Genomic DNA, 23,874 nt, shown 5'->3' with positions numbered 1-23,874 from the left:
ATTATTGACTATTATTAATATTTTGCTAAATCTTATTTTTCATGCTTCTTGAAAGATTGCTGAACTCCCATTGATGAATTTATTGGTAACAGAACACATATGTGCACACCAAAATGACTGAAACAACAACTAACAAAATGGCATTTATCAATACCATTTTAACAAAGTTCACTGTCTGCTGTCAATAACAGAGGACCCTGGTAACATGACAATAACATGTAATACACCTGCAACCTTAAAACACAGACTTCATGACATTGGTGAGCATAAGGAAACAGCGGGCAGGCACCTGTGCATGAATGTTTATTAACAACTGAATACCACGGGTCACAGATATCTTCATAACAAGGGATTGACATGATTTGCAGATGAATTTCAAATTTTTGAATGTCTTCCTTGCATTTTGATGACTGGTTGTATCATATTCAGCCCTTTGTTCATCATTCTGGCGGAAGTATAACCAGCTTCTCCTTGAAATTCAGCATTTGGAATATACATTTCCCCCTCAGACGCGCCGTGTAGTTAGAAATATTTTCGTCACATGCCCCTTGCATTCAGTGCAAGATGCATCAAGTATAATCCAGCATTTAGGAGAATATGGTTCATGAATCTCCAAGGAGGAATTGACCCATCACCCCCTATACCATCATATGTTAAAGGCACATCCGCTCAACAATTAAAAAAAAAAAAATGTTTTCTCTTACAATTTAATTAAAGTATCAATGATTTAATTCACCACTTTAATTCACAATTTAAGTAGAAGTGATAATCAACAAAACCTGTATTTGGTTGCATTAGCGCACACAGTTTGAGTGAGGAACCTTAAGACTTAGGTGTGACTGTCAACTGTCAACAAGAACCAGAATGTTGCTGAGGGTTCTGTTGGTGCTGCCGGTGTTCCCAGAAGGATGCATTTCATCTCGCAGGGCACCCTAGATATCATCATGAAGAGTTGCATCACACGGCTTGATTTCAACTTCCAACTGTACTGGGAACTGAGAAGCACAGCTGCAGGGACTCTGAGGGCAGATAAGGAGGCTTTTGCTAGAAGAATCTGTGAGCAAGTGACACACCTTCTATGGTCTAGTGACCCACATGCTGCTTACTGAGGAATTGAAGCATTACACACATCCAAATCTATTCCTTGGAGAGTTGCAGTCAGGTCAGGTAACAGGTCTTAACGGATGACGCTACAGTTGTGACCCGCTTGGCTAGCTACTTTAAGCAGCTGTTTAAAGCAGTTCCTCTGGCTAGGACGTTGGATACCTAAAGGTCCATGGTTCTTGAGGCTGATCCTCCAATTAGCTGTGAACCACCTAATCTCAATGAGATTACACAGGTGGTTAACCATCTGAAGGTAGGGAAGGATGCAGGGACCTGTGATATTTGGGTGCTTCCGGGTGCTCATGTGGCACTTCCGACACACCAGGAAGTGACGTCGGAAGAACGTTAGCAAGCACTTGGAGTACGTCTGGTGACTATAAAGGGGGCCGCCTTCATACAGTCGGGTAGTGAGTGTCAAGAGGCAGGGCTTGTTAAAGCCCATTACGGCACTTCCTGTGTGATTTTGGGCTATACAAAAACAAACTGTATTGTATTGTATTGTAAAGGATAAGCCCTAGCTGAGTTATAAGTCTTCCTATATCTAGTAAGAAAGTGCAGAGCAGCAACTCGCACCCGGTAAGCCAGCACAGAGACTAGCTGTGAGTGAATGAGTGTCACTTGCTGGCAACAGAAGTTTCATAACCAGGTAAAGAACTTATCCATTATAACCACATGAACTAAAAGATCAGAATTCATAAGTTATGTGCCTTTATCTATAAGAGAGAAAAGTTCAACTAAAGTTTCAGACTTATGTTTTGTTTATCAGTGTCCTTCGTCTAGAGCTAGAGAGATAGAGAGATAGATAGATAGATACATAACTTTATTTTATTTTACTTTATAGATATTTATCTCTCTCTCTGTATATTTACAAATATATACAGTATATATACACATTTTCATATATCACTAGAATCCCTGAAGCCTACGAAAATATTCATAATGCTGGGCCACCTTAAATTCCCTTGCACCTCCTCATCAGCATTTTTGTTTTGCAAATGTGTCAATCAGCACTGGCAGCAGGTAGCCTGCTCATCCTTCCACCACCAAGGCAGCTGAAGTTGGACAGAAAATTCTCATAGCTGAAGTCTTTTTATCTGGGAGTTAGCTGTTTGGAATTGTATAGGGTTAATAATATATCATTATTTGATATACATACATTTCATGTATGGTCCACGTCTACAACAATATGGGTAAATGTAGGTTGACAGGAAATGTGAGGCAAGAAATGTTGAACACATGACTGAAACAGAAGCCTGTTTAATGTTATAGAGATGAGAAAATGTTGACATGAAGTGAATAATGTGTGAAGACTGAAGTCCAAATATCAAATAATCACTTCCACAAAAGGTATAACAAAACAAGTGTGCTTTTATTCAAGAATATAACTGAACATAGATAAATTATTCAATTTACATGTTGCTGTCAATATGTAAAAACTGAAGAACAAATATCAGTAGATACGATCTCAGCTGTGAGAATTTTATGTCTGACTTCAGCTGCCATGGTTGGGGATGGGTGAACAGGCCACTTGCTGCTTGTGCTGATTGCCACATTTGCAAAACAACGGTGTTGATGAGGAGGTGTGATGGAATTTAAGGTGGCCCGGCACTAGGGCTGGGCAATTAATCAAAAAGTAATCGAAATCGACATTCAGAACCTATAATCGATCAAATTTTTCCAGGTCGATTATTTCGATTACTTTCCCTTTAAAAACACTACCGCGTGTGGAGTCACATGACCCCGCTCCGTTACGTTATTCCGCCGACATGTCGAGCACGGACAGCTTAAACACTGACACAACTGAGCAAGAAGAGCAACTTGTACCAAAGCAAAACGCAGTCTCCGTCATTTGGACACATTTTGGCTTCAGCAAGGATGACATTGAACAAAATGAAGTCAGATGTAGACACTGTAGAAAAACAGTTTCGACGCCCAAAGGTAACACCACCAATTTGTTTCAACACTTGAAGCACAATCACGTTACTGAATATGAACAGTGCATGGCTCAAAAAAAAAACAAAAAGAGACTGACAAGCGCCCAGCAACAAGTGCCTCCGCAAAGCAGATGTCGATAACACAAGCGTTCACAAATGCCACACAGTATGAGAAGAGTTCAAGAAGATGGAAAGAAATAACTGATGCTATTTGTTATTACATCGCAAAGGATATGACTCCCTTGGCTACAGTGGAGCGAAGCGGGTTTAAACACCTCATTAAAACTCTCGACAGAAGATAACACTGTGCCATCGCGATCACATTTTTCTAAAACTGCGCTGCCAGACATGTACAAGACATGTTGTAAAAATGTAGCTGCTGAACTGAAAAATGTTCAACACTTTGCAGCCACATCTGATCTCTGGTCAAGAATGCATTCTTGAGCCTTACTTTGCACTACATTGACGACGATTGGAAGCTGCGCCAGAGATGCCTTGAGACGGCATATTTTCCAGCCGATCACATGGCAGATATGATTGCGCAAGGTCTGAAAGATATGCTTTCTGAATGGGACCTCGCGGAAGAAAAACTTTCAGCCATTACGACAGACAACGGTGCTAATGTTGTCAAAGCTGCTGCGCTTAATGGATGGTTACGGCAGCAGTGTTTTGGACACCGCCTACACCTTAAATTGGTAAGTACACGTCAGCTTAATTAAATATAATAGCATAAAAGCAAAAGAGGTCATTAGGAAGCTTTTTTAAAGGGAGTGAGGCAACACCTTCAGCAAGTTCAGCTACACCCACTCTGTCACTTCAGCAATCGCTAGAAGCAGAGATGAGCAGCTATTTGGTGTCCTCCATGCTGGATAGTGAGGCAAATCCACTGGACTGGTGGAGGAAGCATCATGTACACTTTCCCACTGTAAGTAAGGTGGCAAAAAAGTATCTCTGCATACCAGCTACTAGCTCCCCATCAGAGCGGGTTTTCAGTTCGGGCAGAAACATTGTTACATGCCTCAGGTCCTGCCTGAAACCTGAAAAGGTTAACATGCATGTGTTTCTTAGTAAGAACTTAAGAGTAAATTCATGTTCAAATAGTGACATGACAAGATCGCTAAGATCACCTCATGCAACAGTGTTCAGAGAGTTCTATTTTCATTACAACATTAAAATATTTGTTTACAGAAGATGCAAGAAATGCACTGTTTAAAATATTATTTACAGGATATATAAGAGTTATTTTATTTAGAAGAGATACTGCTTATTTTCTACTTTTAATAGCAAAAACATTGAAAAAAATGTATTTATTTTTACTTTTTTTATAAGAACAAAGTGACTGTTCGTTTTAGGCAATGTGTGCTTTAATTTCAGTTGTTCAACATTGATGTTCAATAAATAATCACAGATAGTAGATAGTGTGTTTCCTTCAATTATTTTAAAATCAAGTAATGCACCCTTCATTCAAAAATCTCTCACTTGTAATATGTGAGCATATTTACTGTACAAAACTTGTCAGTGAACTATGAGGGCAAAAATAAATAAATAAATAAATAAATAAATAAATAAATAAATCGTTCATTAATCGTAATCGAGTTAAAATGTTCAATTAATCGAGATTTTGATTTTAGGCCAAATCGCCCAGCCCTACCCGGCACTACAAATATTTGTGTAATATAAGTGTAATCCTTTCCGGGGAAGCAATACAGAAAACAGACCAACAAATCTGTGAATCCATGCAGAAGAGTGGCTCATGACAGGAGTAGCTTTTGACCCCTGTTAAATTATTCATTTCTGTGAGGATAAAGTGCTATTGAGCATAAAGTGTACTGTGTTAAGTACACTATTGTATGTCTGTGATGAGAATTGAATGATGAGTAAATAGGCATTTCCAGTATTAATTTATCTATCAGTATAAAAAGAATCTTAGAGATTAAAGTTCCTTGAATAGTACATAGCACGTAGCATTTTTGTTTCAGTCATACATACGTAAGTTTCTTAATTTTGAGTTCAGCCTCCCTTATTTCTTCCAACTGTCTCTTTTCTCTTTCTTTGGCAGCATTCTACAAAATAAAACATTTCAAGTAAATTGGCTGCAAAACCTGATGTACAGATAATCTTTGTTTAATTAAAAAGTGTGTGCTTTTTACAGTTTCTTTACTAAATATATATTTATTCTTATATGTTTAAAAAACAAGCATAGTTTTTTCAGTTATACAATAAAATGATATATCTACTCACATGCATTTTCAGATGTTCCATGAAAACTTCTCTCTGCATTTTTCTGAACTGAAGAAAGTTTATAATGCCACACAAAATTGTAATAGTTCGTTTTGCTCCTGAAAAATTTGGAGGGGATATAACGTAATAAATGATTTTAAACCACTACATGATAACATAACAGTGCAACAAATAGAGCTATTGCGTCCTATGTACCTACAGGTATTGTGTGCAGCTTGCAAATACTTCAGGGTTACTGTATTGCAGTCCAATGAACAGGGTAAAGCAAATTTTTAAAATAGAGGGATAAAAACCAAAAACAAATAAATAAATACTGTCACCATAGAAAGTGTAACTTACTTGGATTCAAAAGGTCACTAAGCTGAAAGTCATACACCTGGCAAATCTGTAAAAACTGACTCCTGCAAATAATAAAATGCAATGTTAGCAATAGAGCATACAAGTAAATAAGCCCCATGACTCACCCAAACAGTGATGAGACAGCTCATCCAAAAGTAAAAAAAAAAAAAAAAAAAAAAAAAACAATCTGCATACATAGCACAATAATGTACTGAAAAATGTACTGAATTACAGCAAAAAAAGCAAAGTTTCCAAATTCCAACATCTAAAATAGCATACTGTATTAAGGCTAGAAGATAATATGATATCAATAATTATTTTAAATTCAATAATAATAATCATTGAGTCCTGATTCTAAAACTTTGGACCTGTTACAATAACAAATGATATTTAGCTAGAGCAATAACTAAAATGAAAAATAAAAATGCCAAGTTTTCATGCTTTCTAAATTTTTAAACAACGAACAATATAATGTATATTGTAATACAAATTTCCTCATTCTGTGTGTTCGTTAATGACAAGTTTCTGAGATTATTTCTAGGTACAAAGAGAAATGTTTCATGGTAAGATAATTATTCTTGCTAATCATGATGCCAAACAATGGCAACATGTTGCCCAGTGATTGGTACATGCAAACAACCATTTACATTTACAGTAGACCCCTGCGAAGTCACGGTTCAGGGTTCGCAGATTTTTCCTTAGAACCTAACTATTGTTAGTGGAAAGCACAAATATCCTCCACAATTTTTTATGGCTTTTTTTGTGGCAATACTGTGCTGTAGAGAGAACAGGAAGCAACCGCTGAGGGAACCGCGGTTTGGGATGGTGAAAGTAGCCAATCCAAGAGCGTTATTCATTTCTCCTTGCTGCTGATTGACTGCTGCCCTGTGACGCGTCTCCAGCTGAGTGGGTTTACCACTGCTGAGGGAAACACAGTTTAGGATGGTGAAAGTAGCCAATCCAAGAGCATTATTCATTTCTCCTTGCTGCTGATTGACTGCTGCTGTGTGACGCGTTTCCAGCTGAGTGGGTTTACCACCACTGAGGGAAATGCAGTTTGGGATGGTGAAAGTAGCCAATATGAGAGCGTTATTCATTTCAAGGTTGAACTACTGGATTTGCTCCAGGAACTAAAAAAGTTATCCTGCAGTAGCGCACCATTATGGCATTAATAAAAGCACCGCACTCTACATAAACAAGAACGAAGCAGCAATCTGGAGTACTGTATCTGTAAGTTTCTGTGATAGTGCCAAAAAGTTAACGACCGTAAGGAATAAATATATCGTCAGGATGGAATCTGCCATGGCATTGTGGATCACCAATTGCAGGAAGAAGAACATCCCCTTGGACGGTAACATCATCCGTGAGAAAGCACGGAAACTGTACCAGCAGTTCGCTACAGGAGACAATGTAGCAACTTCCCATCACAATGTTCCTGAAACATTCTAGCACCACGGGAGACATAGCAGTACAGTACTGTACAGTTATACGGGTTTACCTTTACATTCTGTTTTTAGGTAATGTATTAAGGTAATTTTTTAGGTAATGTATTAAGCTGAGTTTGCAACAAAATTAAAGTGTTTAGGGGGCATACTGTATTTAGGGTTTAAACTATAAAAATAGGCATTTAAAGGGCATTTTGTAACCACATCCAAAAGTCGCGTTTTTTCACAATTCGCGGGTGCTCTAGGAACATAACCCCCGCGAATTTTGGGGGTGTACTGTATTCATTTAGCAGACGCTTTTATCCAAAGCACCTCTGTAACTGTAACAATGCAGGCCCTATTAACCAATAAAATGTTTTGTTTTCATAACTGTGAAGAGTAAAGAAACAAGAATGCAATAGAAATGAAGAAAAGAACTGCAACACAGATTACAGACATATATTGTCATTAATCAATTTGATTATTCTCCAACTGCAAAGTAAATTAACATTTATGTCCTTAAAACCTAAATGCACAGGCTATTATTTTTCACTCTTTTAACATTATTTTAAAAAAAATTTTCAGATAATCTAAACAGTCAACCTTAAAAGCAGATTTTACTCCTTTGCCAGTTTTTGATACTAGTGAATAGGGGTGGGCGGTATGACCAAAATTCTATATCACGGTATTTTTCTAAATTATCCCAGTTTCACGGTATTTGATGTTATTTTTTTCCCATGCATGAGTGGATGTTAAACACATTTTCCACTGCAATTACTGGCTAAGAATAACCTATTCCACTGTCAAGAGCATTGTACATTGTACAAAAAAAACATTTTAATGTGCACACAAGTATTAATACAGGTTTGCATTGCCCCATAAAGTGATACTTTTCAAGGGGGTGGCACTAATGAAGAGAAGGAAATCACATTGCATGACAGATGCAGTCAAAATATAGAACCTTTTTATTTAACAAATTTTGCAAAAACTTAAATTATAATTTTGACAACATATTTTCAACCATCCAAAGAGGTATTTAGACTTAGGAAAATATCCAGAAGTGCTTGTCAAAAGTTGTATTGCACTGAACATGTCTTAGAAAAGGAATAAATAAATATTTTTGTAAAACAACTACACTTTCTGTTAATGTTAACAATCTCTGTCCACTGACACGTTAAAGTGACATTTTAAACAACTTTACCATCATTAAACTGCATAATATTTAAACTAATAAATAATAACAATAAAATAAATAATTGTATTATTACTGATAGTTGCACTATTACTTCAAGGCTTCAAAAGCTCAGGTGCATTACACAGTATTTACCAAATTAAAATAAAATAAAACAAGTGCAATCTTGGTGATGACATCTTTACCAACTGAACTATCATTTAGGCAAACTGCATTAATATGGACCTTGCTTCAAGCTAAGCTATATACATAAATAATACAACTGCAACTTGCATTTATAATTGTATTTGTGGTATAGCCCTACGGAATCGTATTAGGGCCACAGTGAAGAAAAAAAATACGGACACAGGGAAGGAAAAAAAAAACTATACGTCGAGAATAAAGTCGACATTTCCACTCTATTCTCATAGTTTACTTTATAATTAAAGTAGAATGTCGTAAACTAAACTTCATCCTAAAATCATTGTTTAATTTACTAGATTTTCTCAAACCCCGTCATAAGTTAATGTAGCACATTAAATGCTTTGTGTTGTGTTCCCTGACCCAGCTGTTAATCACTACGCTTCTTAAACTGACTTCCTCCGCACTAAGAGGAGACAGCGATCACCATACAGAATCCATTCACTGTATGATATTCCTGCTCTCTGAAAATTTAGAATTTATATCAAGTATTTATTTATATCAAGTATTTATCTTGGCATTTTAAATTTTCAGAGAGCATGAATATCATGTGAATGGATTCTGTGCAGCGATCGCTAGGGATGCACCGATACCACTTTTTTGGAAAACGAGTACGAGTACTTGCATTTCAGTATTCGCCGATACCGAGTACTTGCCGATACCGAGTACTTAATAAAAACATGATTTAAATTTACAGGTAACGGCTTTAGTCATATAATTTAACAAAAAAAACAAGAAACTCTCGTCTATCCACTGGGAGGTTAGGCTAATTAGCGACACGGGGCTAACACTGCTTGTCCAAATATCCGTGGTGAAACTAAACGCAGAGGAGGCTTGCAGTAGGCTGTGGATATGTTTTTTCACGGAGTCGTGTAGTTTAGGCAGCTCCGTGTCAGTCATGTAGCGGCGGCTTGGGACATCATATCTGGGCTCCAGAACATGGAGGAGACGCAGGAATCTCACATTTTCTACCTCTGAGAGTGGCTGGTCACTCAATGCAATGTACTCGATAATTGTCTGTGTTATTTTCACAGCATGTGGATTGTCTCTGGACATTTTCTCTCGTCTTGCAAGAGTTTGCTGCAGCGTGGGTTGTGTTGGTTTAGAAGCGTGGGTAAACTCTTTGTACTCGTCGTCGTGTTGGGATTTTAGGTGCTTGATTAAATTACTTGTGTTAAATGCGCTACCTTTTGAGCCTTAGTAATAATTTATTAAACAGAATTGAGGAGTGATTAGTAATAATTTATTAAACAGAATTGAGGAGTGATTAGTAATAATTTATTTCTTATAAATTATTACTAATCACTCCTCAATTCTGTTTCTTTTCTCAGTATCTTCATGTGGCACGTGGTGCCACTGCTCTGCTGCCAAGCTGTGCTCCTGCCTGTGGAAAAGCCATCTCAAATAAAGAAGCTTTAGAATCATTGCATAAAAAGACTCTTATCAGGTTGGGATGCTCAGCACAGACTCTACTACAGAATGCCCAGCAAGGGTGGGTGGATTAAGATGGGTGTAACTGAGGCCATAAATAGATACATCAGAGGTAAGCGGACTGAGAGAATACTGCTAAAGAAAGCAAGCTGACAGGGACAAGGAGAAAACAGATAACAGAAAAGAAATGCAGCAGCTCAGGGATGTCATTAAATGGGGCTGGTCTGCTCCCTGGTTGGTGAAGGTCTACAGCAGTGCTTCCCAAACTCTCCCAAACCATGGCACCTTTAGTGAAATCTTTTCAGTTAACGGCACCCCTTCACTCTGATATGTAACTACTCAAATTAACAATTTAATCTTAACTCATCAGTTGAGTAGAATGAGATTCCTATTTTTATAAGGTGTACCAACTACACATTTTTGCATTTACAAAGGTAACAAAAATAAATTGCCAGTAAACCAGTCTCAAATAAAAAACTTGAACACAACACAAGCATGAAAAGTGCAATAAGTCACAAGGCACAAAGCAGACTATAACGTCATTATTAATGCGAAGGCTGGCTTTGAAGAGAATTTGAAAGTTTGTCAATACAAGCTTGAACTGCAGTTGACAAACACACTCGTAAGTCATTTTCAACTGACAATAAACATCCTCTGTGTTTTATCTTCAGTAGTGTCAATGCCGAGAATGCCTTTTCACACAGATAAGTGGTGCAGAATGGAATAAGTATGTCGACAGCCTTAGCACCTAACACAGGACGTTCCTTTTCAACCATAATCCAAAACTCTGTTAAATTCATATCATTAAACTTCAGCTATAATGTTCGGTCACTCACAATGTCAAGTAGCTGTTCTTTCTCTGTCATCTGTAAGTTAGACAAGTCCAACTGCTGATGGAATGGGTTCCTTATCCAGTCATTGCCAGGGATGTCTAAACTTGGAAAGTAATATTGCAAATTGTCTCCCAACTGTGACAAATGCTTAACAATGACATCATGCAACACGACGCAAATGCAAATTAAATGGGTTGTTTCTATTTCACTTGTCCACATCAGAAGTTTACGACGGAAAGCTTGCAGCTTGTCAGTAACAGACAGTATATTCGAATCATTGCCCTGCATGCCCGAATTCAATGCATTCAATACTTCAAAAATTTCAATGAGATATGCAAGTTTACTGCACCATGTTGGATCAGCCAACAGTGTTACGAACTCATTGTTTGCATATTCATCCATATTACTAACCGAGAATGGTAAACCGGATGGCATGGACGCAGGTACACTGCGATGGGACCATGAGACGTACTGCGCAGGCACACATTATTTAAGTAATATTAAAAAGGCTAGGGGTATATTATAGTCAGGGGGGACTTTAAATATCGGAATATTAACTGGGATAATCATGCAAATGGCAGAGCACAAGAACAGAAGTTTTTAGAAGTAATCAGTGACTGGTTTTCTTTTTAAACACAGTATGTTAAAGCACCAACATGGGGTGAAGTCTGTCTGGATTTAGTATTTTGTATTAATCAGAATAGAATTGTGGGGATAGAGGTGACTGAACTAGATAGATAGATAGATCTTTATTGTCATTGTCACGTTTACAAAGGAACAACGAAATTGAAGGTGCAATCAACTCAGTGTGAGGAATAAGGGTTAAAAAGACAAAAAGACAGAATATAATAACAAACCGAATAGTAATAAATATACAAATTGCACTTGTTGACCTAAGGTATATATTGCACATTGGAAGAATAATATGGAGCAGTTTTATTTTGAGTTCAGGGCCATGATTGCTTTCGGATAAAAGCTGTTTTTAAGGCGGTTTGTCCTAGTTTTCATAGCTCTGTATCTCTTGCCCGATGGAAAAAGCTGGAAGAGGCAATGACCGGGATGTGATGAGTCCTGTGAAATGTCTATTGCTTTTTTGCGGCTTCGGGAGGTGTAGATTTGTTCCAGAGTGGGGAGGGTACAACCAATTGTTCTCTCCGCTATCCTGACGACCCTGTGTAGCGCTTTCTTTTCTGAGGAAGTGCAGCTGCCGTACCACACACACAGTCCGTACGTGAGCACACTCTCAATGGAACAATGATAAAAAGCAAGGAGCAGATTTTTTGGGAGGTGGTTCTTTCTGTGAATTCTCAGAAAATACAGTCTCTGCTGCGCCTTCTTTAGCAGCTCCTTGGTGTTGGCACTCCAGGTCAGGTCATCCTCCAGCTCCATACCCAGAAACCTGAACACCGGGACCCTCTCCACACATGCCCCGCCAATGATGAGTGGCTGGATGTCAGTTTTGTTTTTCCTAAAGTCAATAACAAGCTCCTTTGTTTTTTTGTTGTTGAGGAGCAGGTTATTGACTGTGCACCACTCTGACAGTCGCTCCACCTCGTCCCTGTATGCTAGCTCACCCTCCTTGCCAGAGATGAGTCCGACCACCGTTGTGTCATCCGCAAACTTTATAATCTTGTTGCTATGGTGAGTGGGGACACAGTCATATGTGTAGAGGGTGTAGAGGAGCGGGCTGAGCACACAACCCTGCGGCGTCCCGGTGTTGAGGCTGAGAGCAGTGGATGTGTGGAGACCCAGCCTGACCCTCTGGGAGCGACCCGACAGGAATTCCAGTATCCAACTGCAGGTGAGTGATGGAAGTCCCAGATCTGCCAGTTTGGACACCAGTCGTTGTGGGAGGATGGTGTTAAACGCCGAGCTGAAGTCTACAAAGAGCAGTCTGGCGTAACTCCCCTGCTGCTCCAGGTGGGTCAGGGCAGCATGAAGGGCTGTGGCCACAGCATCCTCCGTGGATCTCTTTGCTTTGTAAGCAAACTGAAATGGGTCCAGGTCTGCTGGCAGGCAGGCGATGATATGACTCCGCACCAATTTCTCAAAGCACTTCATGATGACAGATGTGAGTGCCACTGGGCGGAAATCATTCAGACTGTTCATGTTGGATTTTTTCGGCAGCGGAACAATGATTGAGGACTTGAGGCAGGATGGGACAGTGGCCTGGGACAGGGACTGGTTGAAAATCCTGGTGAAGATTCCGGCCAGTTGATCTGCACAGTCTTTCAGCACCCGTCCAGCCACACCGTCGGGTCCTGCAGCCTTCCTCGGGTTCACTTTCCTCATCACCCGCCTCACCTCACACTCTTCCACTGTGAGTAAATTGCTGTTGTGAACAGGCTGTTGTGATGGAGCTGCTGTTGGTGTCGCCTCAAAGCGGGCAAAGAAGATGTTCAGCTCCTCTGCCAGAGAAGCGTCTCCCTCAGCAGCCAAGGAGTTGCTGGATTTGTAGCCGGTGATGTGCTGGACACCCTGCCACACCTGCCTGGTGTTGTTACTCCTCAGATGATCTTCTATCCTCCTTCTGTATGCTGCCTTGGCCTCTCGGATGCCTCTCTTCAGGTTCGCTCTGGCTACACTGTAAAGAGCCCCATCCCCAGACCTGAAAGCAGTATTCCTAGCTTTCAGCAGACTTCTGGACATCCCTCGTCATCCAGGGCTTCCTGTTAGGATAAATCCTTATGCGTCTATCCCTGGTGACATTGTCCGTGCAGAACCTGATGTAATCCAGGACTGCCGTAGTGTGGTACTCCAAGTCTTGGTGATAGAAAACCTCCCAATCGGTTCTCTGGAAGCAGTCCTGCAACTGTTGGGAGGCCTCCTCGGGCCATATGGTAACAGTCCTGGTCATAATGGGAGCTTGTTTCCTGAGGGGAGTATATGCAGGGATTAGAAGCAGAGATGTATGATCAGATTGGCCAAGGTGTGCTAGGGGTTTAGCCCTCTAGGCCTGTCTGATGTTTGTGTACAACTTGTCCAGTGTTTTTACTCCCCTGGTTGCACACTTTATGTGTTGATGGAATTGAGGGAGAACTGCTTTCAGATCTACATGATTAAAGTCCCCAGAAATGATGTGAACAGCCTCAGGATACTTGCTCTGTTTACTGCTGATGGTGTCATGCAAAAGCCCCAGAGCCGAGTTAGCTTTAGCATCTGGTGCTATGTACACAGCAGTTAGCAGTATAGCATTGAATTCATGAGGGAGGGTCAAGTGACCATAATGTAATACAGTTCTCAGTGTTTTGCAAAAGTATGAATGCAAAGACTAAAATTGTAAAGTTTAACTTTGGTAGGGCAAATTTACAGCAGATGTGGCAAAGTCTAAGGAGGATAGACTGGGATAAGCATTTAAGTGTGGAGACAATCGAACAGCTGTTGAACAGGTTTAAAAATATTTTACATGTAATGCAGGACAGTTGCATATCTAAATGTGGAATTAACAGGAAATTAAAAAAAACTCCACAGTATGTTAATAAAAAGATAAAAAAGAAGCTGCAAAAGGAAAAAAACAGCTGTATAAGGTGTATGAGACTAATAACTCCAATGTGAAACGTAGAACATAGAAATGAGAACATGAGGGTAACCATTAAGAAAGATATTAGGGAGGCTAAAAGACAGTTGGAGAGGAATAGAACAGATAAAGCGAGGCATTCTTTCAGTATTTTAGTAAAAGAACAGTCAAGGAGGAGGTGAAGTGCATCGGGAACAATAAAGGGAAATTAAAAGATACAGAAAGTGAAAAAGTGGATGCTCTAAACTTGCATTTTTCTAAGGTCTTCATGAGTGAGGAAGTGGATAACCTCCCAGCAGTATATGGGACTACTAAGGAGGATCTGAGAGATTTCGAAATTTTAGAGGGAGAAATACTGCTCAGATTAAACAGGCTAAAATCAAATCATCAGGACCAAATAATGTTTACCCTCGAATTCTTACAAATGCTAGCAAGTACAGATATAGACCCTTGACACATATTTTTAGGAAGTTAGGGTAGAGTGGTGGCTTTGAGGCTAGGGATCTGCACCAGAAACTGGAAGGTTGCCGGTTTGAATTCCGTAAACTCCAGGAGTGACTTTACTCTGTTGGGCCCTTGAGCAAGTCCCTTAACATGCAATTACTTCATCCTGGGTATGATGTTAATCTGCATCCAGCCCTGCATGCAGGTCCTCCACCTTGCAGGGAAGACTTGGGGGTCGGTGACAGGATTGGCACTCCTGCCACCATAAAAAAAGCTCACACTGTTCCAGTGTAGCACTTTGGTGTCACATGTTGAACAGCTGCACTTGGGTCCCAATCCTTGTGGTTTGTCTTGTGATGGATGTGGCAACGCAATGCATCAGCGCATGCTCCTAACTGCTTACTGGGGAGATTCCAAAGGAGTGGAAAATGGCAAATATTATCCCGTTATATAAAAAAGGTGACTGGGCAGATCCAAGCAACTATAGGCCAGTAAGCTTAATGTGCATCAAAGGAAAATTAATAAAAGGAATTATTAAAGATAAGACTGAGCAGCACATGGCAAGTACAGGAGTTTTTCTGAACAGTCAGCATGGGTTCAGAAGAGGGAGATCATGTTTTACTAACATGCTGGAATTCTATGAGGAAACAACAAAAGGATATGATTAAGGTGGAGCATATATTATTTATCTTGACTTTCAGAAAGCTTTTGATAAGGTACCACACGAGAGGTTGGGCATCAAAACTAAAAGAAGTGGGAGTTCAGGGTCATATTTGTAGATGGGTGCAGAATTCACTCAAACACAAGAAGCAAAGGGTGATGTTGCAAGGAACCTTATCAGAATTGGCTGATGCTAATAGTGTTGTTCCATAGGGGTCAGTGCTGGGGCTATTTTTAACATACATACAGGTAAATGATTTAGATAGGAATATAAGTAACAAGCTGGTTAAGTTTGCAGATGATACCAAGATAGGTGGATTGGCAGATAATTTGGAAACTGTTAAATCATTACAGAAGGACTTGGACAGCTTACAGTCTTGGGCAGATTTGTGGCAGATGAAACGTAGTGTCAGTAAATGTAAGGTATTACGCATAGGAAGTAAAAATTTTAGGTTTGAAAAATCGAGAGCACACCTTATGAGAAGGATTTAGGAGTCATAGTGAACTCTACACTATCATCTTCCCGACAGAGTTCAGAAGCCATTAAAAAGGCAAACAGAATGCACAATGTGTGGAGTACCAGTCCAAGGAGGTATACTCAAGCTTTAAAATGCACTGGTGAGGCCTCATCTGGAGTACTGTGTGCAGCTTTGGTATCCAGACTACAAAAATGATATAGCTGCACTAGTAAAGGTCCAGAGAAGAGCAACTAGGCTCATACCAGGGCTACAGGAAATTAATTATGAAGGAAAATTAAAAGAGCTGAGCCTTTTCAGTTTAAGCAAAAGAAGATTAAGAGGTGACATGACTGAAGTATTTAAGATTATGAAGGGAATTAGAACATGGATCAAGACTGTTATTTTAAAATGAGGTCATCAAGAATGGCCTGTTCTCATCTAGATTGTTCTAATGTTAGGTATGTGACTCTGACAAAACACTGTCACCTGCTGACAAGTAGAATATCAACACGCTGATTGAATGGGCTTTTCCAAGTATAGAAGTATTGTTATGATCGCTGACCTTGAGCAAGCTTCACATAGAAAGTATAAACCAGGCTTTACTCTGAAAGCAACAGGCAATGTCTTTGCGAAAAAAGGCAATATTTCTACAAAATAATGTCATTTTTATGGGGGGAGTGGCAGAAATATGTTTCCGAAGTAATGCATATTTGTGTGGTTTTTTTTTTTTTTTTTTTTTTAAGTAACACAGGCATTTTTACATATATACTTGTATTATCCATCCATCCATCCATTTTCCAACCCGCTGAATCCGAACACAGGGTCACGGGGGTCTGCTGGAGCCAATCCCAGCCAACACAGGGCACAAGGCAGGAACCAATCCCGGGCAGGGTGCCAACCCACCGCAGGTACTTGTATTATATTACTCGTTATTTTAAAAAGTAAGATTCCCATTAATGGCAAAGTTAGCAAGAAAATACATGTGCATTTCTGGAAAAGGTACTGACTCTACGTCTGCTTAGTATGGCTGGCAACATTGTGAGCCCAGTGAGATGTTTTCTATAGCCACATAAGGTAAACATATTTGTGTTCCTTGCCCAGAATCTACTTAGCCATTCAGGAGCATGATTGGCTATGGTTATGGATACTAGGGATATGGCCTCTTTGTTCATAGTACATTGTTTATTTTGATTATGGTACTTTGGTTTAAGTTTTGATTTGTTATTTATGACACAAAGCCTAAAAGGCAAACAAAAATGCAATTTTTATTTATATGTTCCAATGTTCAATGCCAATAAATGGTTCTTCTTCTTCATAAGGTGTTTGTGTATTATTAAACTATTATTAGCCTTAATTTTATACCACTGTTTACAGCAGGCATGTCAAACTCACTACCACTGGTGGGCCGCTTCGACTGCCATACGTGCGTCAGCGGGCCGCACTATAACAAATACTATTATACAAAGTTACTGTAGCTTTCTTTCCAATACTGAAAACTTTAAAAAAAATGTAACACTTAAAGTTTAAAGAAAAGCAATTTATTTCCATACAATCTCCGTACAACAGCGTACAATTAGAGTCTTAGCCTCTTAGCTAGGTCCTTATATTATTATATTATATTCATTATATTATATTCATTGCTTATATAGGAGTCTTACAGTGTGAGACCTATTTCTTTTGTCCCAACACTTGGCATCTCTTGTTAGTAGCCAGTTTGTCAATATCAGGCTTGAAATCTTGTGCAGCTGCAACTTTTATGAGGGATGAAAGGTGCTCGACGGTAAGTCTTGAGCAATGTGGGGTTTTGGTAGCTTTCATTAACGAAAACAATTGCTCATAAAGGTAAGTGCTTCCGAACATAGACAGTACTCTCGATGCCAACTTACGGATCTGCACATACGAGGGTGGCAGGTAAGCATACAAGTCTGGCACACCAACTTCGTTGTATTTTGCCTTCAGAATAGAATCTGGCTGCAGTTCAATCAATTCCATTTGGATATTCTCAGGCGCATTCTCAACGTTGTAAGAGTATGGTGACATAAACAGTGCAAAGTCCTGTTCGTGTGAATTCATTGCTCAGTAATTCAAGTTGGAAAACAAATCCTCCAAAAATCTAATTTTACTTTACTAAGTTTACTTCAAAGTTTATATTGTAAAATAAGCCGATATGCAAAAAGCCCCCTGACCTACACTAATTTTACAAACTCAAAATCACAAAAAGTTGTTAATAAACAACTCACCAACTTCTCACGTCCACTTCAGATCTTCACCTGTAGTCTGCACTAACTGTTTGTTACAATACTAGCACAAAATTACATAAAACTAGAGAAAAAAAAAACGTGAAAATATGCGAGCTATTACTACTCGTGATGGTCAGCTCTGCCCAGTGGCCAGTCTCAGCAGCCCAGCCAGTAGTGTAGCCTGCCAGGGGCGGCTTTAGGTTCGTGGCAGCCCTGGACAGAGAAAGAATCGGTGGCCCCTTTGCCTGCCAATGTCAATATGGTATCTTATACATGGCGGATGGCCACGTCCATTGCAGACACTACATAGCCGCCACGTGCTCATGACACGCTTCTTTATGCGTCTGTAACTTGAAAACCAAGTGGCGGCCCATGATATTCTCATTATGGCAGACTGTTATAATACTACATATAGCTTACTGCTCTGACTCGAGCGACATTAGTAAATACAGCGTACTAATTAACAAGAAACACAATGTTTTTCGGCCACATTGCCGTCAGCTATGTCGTTATTTTCTCTTTCTGTTTTATATTCAATATATATTGGCGTGGCGGCCCTGTGCAGGTGCACAGTTTGCACATGCCTAAGGCCGCCCCTTGCGACGTTGCGGCTCATTAACTTTGGACACGGCTCGTGGCAATACTAGCAGATGACGTTTCCGGTACTGAAATGCCATGGGAAAACGCTCTTTTGTCAGAAGGCAGAAGTGAGAAAAGTCAATAAGTAGCGCCGAAGATGCAGAATGATTCAATCACAAACGATAGTAATCATTTTGTACAAGTTTAGTGCTAACTAGGATCTGTCATGAGGGCCGCACAGATTTCTGTTGCAGGCCGCATGTTTGACATGCCTGGTTTACAGAGTGGTATAAAATTAACAGAAAAAGACCATTAAATCATTAGCTCATAAGTTTTTATATGACAAATAATCATCAACTAAAACTTTATGATCTTGACAGTCCTAGTTTTCATTTATGTTAGCCACTTTTTACATTGTTTTCTGTGTATTTTGACAAATCTGTATTTTTATAAGCATTAATTCTGTATTTAGAAATTAGTATAATCTATATTTGCATTTTGCACATGAAAATTTGTCAAAGCACACTGTTGCAAGGTATTATTCGGGTGATCCCTGCATGGAGTTTGTATGTTCACTCTGTGTTCATGTGGGTTACATCCAGGTGAGTTTCCGCCTACCACCCAAAGACATGCAGGATACTTAAAGTGTTGAAGCTAAATGGCCCCTGACTATGTGTGTGTGTTCAACCTGCAATGGATTAGGGCCTTGTTGATAGATTGTTCCTGCCTTGCTGGGATAGCCTATACATATACAGTATATACAGTTATGCCCATAAATATTTGGACAGAGACAACTATTTTCTAATTTTGGTTCTGTACATTACCACAATGAATTTTAAATGAAACAACTCAGATGCAGTTGAAGTGCAGACTTTCAGCTTTAATTCAGTGGGGTGAACAAAATGATTGCATAAAAATGTGAGGCAACTAAAGCATTTTTTGAACACAATCCCTTCATTTCAGGGGCTCAAAAGTAATTGGACAATTGACTCAAAGGCTATTTCATGGGCAGGTGTGGGCAAGTCCGTTGTTATGTCATTATCAATTAAGCAGATAAAAGGCCTGGAGTTAATTTGAGGTGTGGTGCTTGATTGTGGAAGATTTTGCTGTGAACAGACAACATGCGGTCAAAGGAGCTCTCCATGCAGGTGAAAGAAGCCATCCTTAAGCTGCGAAAACAGAAAACACCCATCTGAGAAATTGCTACAATATTACGAGTGGCAAAATCTACAGTTTGGTACATCCTGAGGAAGAAAGCAAGCACTGGTGAACTCAGCAACGCAAAAAGACCTGGACATCCACGGAAGACAACAGTGGTGGAGGATCGCAGAATCATTTAGATGGTGAAGAGAAACCCCTTCACAACAGCCAACCAAGTGAACAACACTCTCCAGGGGGTAGGCATATCGATATCCAAGTCTACCATAAAGAGAAGACTGCATGAAAGTAAATACAGAGGGTGCAGTGCAAGGTGCAAGCCACTCATAAGCCTCAAGAATAGAAAGGCTAGATTGGACTTTGCTAAAGAACATCTAAAAAAGCCAGCACAGTTCTGGAAAAACATTTTTTGGACAGATGAAACCAAGATCAACCTCTACCAGAATGATGGCAAGAAAAAAGTATGGAGAAGGCGTGGAACAGCTCATTATCCAAAGCATACCACATCATCAGTAAAACACGGTGGAGGTAGTGTGATGGCTTGGGCGTGCATGGCTGCCAGTGGCACTGGGACACTAGTGTTTATTGATGATGTGACACAGGACAGAAGCAGCCGAATGAATTCTGAGGTGTTCAGAGACATACCTGTCTGCTCAAATCAGACTAAATGCAGTGACATTGATTGTCCATCTGTATCATGAAACGCCACCCAATGACCCAGAACATACAGCCAAAGCAACCCAGGAGTTTATTCAAGCGAAGAAGTGGAAAATTCTTGAATGGCCAAGTCAGCCACCTGATCTTAACCCAATTGAGCATGCATTTCACTTGTTGAAGACTAAACTTCAGACAGAAAGGCCCACAAACAAACAGCAACTGAAAGCCGCTGCAGTAAAGGCCTGGCAGAGCATTAAAAAGGAGGAAACCCAGCATCTGGTGATGTCCATGAGTTCAAGACTTCAGGCTGTCATTGCCAGCAAAGGGTTTTCAACCAAGTATTAGAAATGAACATTTTATTTCCAGTTATTTCATTTGTACAATTATTTCTGAGCCCCTGAAATGAAGGGATTGTGTTAAAAAAATGCTTTAGTTGCCTCACATTTTTATGCAATCATTTTGTTCACCCCACTGAATTAAAGCTGAAAGTCTGCACTTCAACTGCATCTGAGTTGTTTCATTTAAAATTCATTGCGGTAATGTACAGAACCAAAATTAGAAAAAAGTTGTCTGTCCAAATATTTATGGGCCTAACTGTATACTGTAAATACTGTACATATGAACATACAAATATATACATTATACATCACACATTCAAAAATTTGTAATCACCTAGAAATTTTCATGTTTTTCATAGAAATTGATACATTTTATTATTAGTTCTGGGTTCAAGAATGGGCAAAATTAAATAGCTATCTCAAGGAACTTTTCAGCTTATTGTTGTTTTGAGAAAATAAGGTTATTCCATGTGACAAATTGCTAAGAAACCAAAGATTTCATATAATGATTTTTATTACTCTTTGGAGAGAAGACAGCAAGCAGGATCTAACCAGAACAGAAAAAGAAGTCAACAACCCAGATGCACAACTACACAAGAGGACAAGTACATCAGTATGTGGTTTGAGAAACAGACACCTTACAGGTCCTCAGTTGGCTGCATCCTTCAGTAATAAATGCCAAATTCCAGTGTCATCTACAACATGGAACAAAAAGCTTAACTTCTCTCTAACTATAGGCCCATCTCCAATCTTCCATTTCTCTCCAAAGTTCTGGAAAAAATAGTTGCAGCACAACTTCATGATCATCTCAAACTGAATAACCTGTTTGAAAAGTTTCAGTCTGGTTTTCGCCCTGGCCATAGCACCGAAACAGCCCTGGTCAGGGTCACCAATGATCTTCTGATGACGGCAGATACTGGTTCACCTTCACTACTTATCCTCCTTGACCTGACAGCTGCTTTTGACACAACAGACCATAACATCCTTCTTCACCGCCTGCAATACACTATTGGACTCTCAGGAAATGTTCTAAATTGGTTTACATCATACCTGACTGGCAGAACTGAGCATGTCGCCCTTGGCAGCGCAAAGTCCCACACCTACAACGTCACCTGTGGTGTTCCACAGGGCTCTGTGCTGGGCCCTATCCTTTTTACTATCTACATGCTCCCCCTTGGAACTGTCATTGGCAGACATGGTTTATCGTTCCATTGCTATGCCGATGACACTCAGCTTTACCTCAGGACTACTCCCACCTCCCCTACTGCTCCTCTGCCAACATCTACATTGACTACCTGCCTGGAGGAGATAGAGGCATGGATGAGGCTCAATTTTCTTCAGTTGAATAGATCCAAAACAGAAGCCATCTTTGTTGGTACATCACATCATCTCCGCTCCTCTACCATCACCAGTATTACTTTCTCTGGCCAAAATATTCCTCTTTCCACATCTGTTACTAATTTGGGTGTTAGAATGGACTCCCAACTTACTTTTGACACCCACATCAAATATCTCTGTAAGTCATCTTTTTACCATCTCAAGAACATCGCCAAACTCCGCCCATTACTCACCCTGGCAGATGCAGAGAAGCTCGTCCATGCCTTTGTCTCTTCCAGGCTGGATTATTGTAATGCGCTCCTCATTGGGATTCCTGGCAAGAGTATCCAGAGACTCCAGTATATTCAGAACAGCGCTGCCAGGATCCTGATGAGGGTGCGAAAGCATGATCACATCACCCCAATTCTGAAAACCCTTCACTGGCTCCCTGTTTCATTCAGAATAAAGTATAAGGTCTCCCTTCTTACCCATCAGTGCATTTATGGACATGCCCCTCTTTATCTACAGGAACTCCTTACCCCTCATACCTCCTTATGCTCCCTCCGCTCTGTACACACTAACACTCTTCAAGTCCCCAGAACTAAGCTCAGCAGCATGGGTGACAGGGCGTTTTCATCTGTGGCGCCGAGACTGTGGAATGCCCTCCCTGATTACCTGAGAGCCCCACAGTCGACCGAGCGAAACCTAAAAACTCATCTTTTTAGAAAGTCATTTTGTTAATGTATTTTATAGATTCTTTTTTTTTTTTTTTTTTTTTACTCTGTAGCACTTTGGGATTGCTAAAATATAAAGTGCAATATGAATAAAATGTATTATTATTATTATTATTATTATAAAATGAACAAAGGAATAAAGGCATTGGACAGTGAATATCTGGTGAACATCAGTGAATAATGTTTGCCCATTTGAACCTTTTCTTTTTATTTGCCATTGTAAGCCATTTGCAACAACAGTAATTCTAACTTTATAATACTAATGTATATATATTATTCAATATAAAACTGGTAATTTGAAGCTATGTTTTACTACAATCCATGCAAGATATTTATAGGTTATGCTACGTTAAATACTGAAACACACTTTCTCTCCACCAGCTTTATTTATGTTTGCATTTCTTCTCTCTCTGGCTTTTTTTTAATAATTAAAAATGTTTTGGAATTTTGTGGTTATGTTTGAATTCTCATGAATTACATTATAATTTATAATAATCTCACTAGTGTACATAAAGCATTATTTATTGTATATCATACTAGTCATTGTCCAAAATAACTTTATCGTAATTAGTTTTGGTCATTACACTAATCCCACAAAAGTATTCAAATTAATTTCCATTTCAATACAAGGAATTTATAAACATCCATATTGAGAAAAAAAGTAAATCTTTTGCAAAACAGAAAAAAATGAAAGTAATTATAAACCATATCTGTTGATTAGTAAGGTCTGTTCTATACGGGACACATATTGCTACCAAAATGGTATGAGTTTTATATAGTGTACCTACTTTCCCATTTCCTGGGTTTAGTATTAGAACTAGGCTCTACTGCACAGTATGCTAGCTTTTATAAAAAAAAAAAAAAAAAGGTCCTTCCATTTTAAACAAGTCACAAAATGTATGCTAGGAGTAATATTCAGGTACAATCAAGGGCTGTGCAAACACTGTAGCATTCAATGGATGAAGTTCAGTAAGTAGGTTCTACAATCTTCTCAATCTATTTAAGGGTTGTGGGGGTCAAAGTCTGTCTCACCAGGATTGGGCAAAATCCAGAAAACAGGCCTGAGCAGGACTCTACTCAATCCCAAACACCAC

At 39.4% G+C, this 23,874-nt stretch overlaps 1 protein-coding gene across 1 annotated transcript in view; it reads right to left on the bottom strand.

Annotated features, from left to right (window-relative positions):
* nuf2 (UF2 component of NDC80 kinetochore complex) overlaps positions 1-23,874 on the bottom strand; it is an 83,916-nt gene that overhangs the window by 37,891 nt on the left and 22,151 nt on the right. Inside the window, exons 5-7 of the mRNA XM_051921499.1 lie at positions 5,619-5,680; positions 5,280-5,377; positions 5,028-5,101 (exon numbers count right to left, since the gene is read on the bottom strand). Coding sequence (XP_051777459.1) covers positions 5,028-5,101; positions 5,280-5,377; positions 5,619-5,680 — 234 coding nt within the window. The remainder of the gene's footprint in view (positions 1-5,027; positions 5,102-5,279; positions 5,378-5,618; positions 5,681-23,874) is intronic.

The sequence above is a fragment of the Erpetoichthys calabaricus genome, chromosome 18, assembly GCF_900747795.2.
Source record: "Erpetoichthys calabaricus chromosome 18, fErpCal1.3, whole genome shotgun sequence".
In the NCBI taxonomy this organism is placed as follows: domain Eukaryota; kingdom Metazoa; phylum Chordata; class Cladistia; order Polypteriformes; family Polypteridae; genus Erpetoichthys; species Erpetoichthys calabaricus.
Note: the sequence above shows the minus strand (reverse complement) of the source record. Positions and strands in the feature narration are given on the sequence as shown.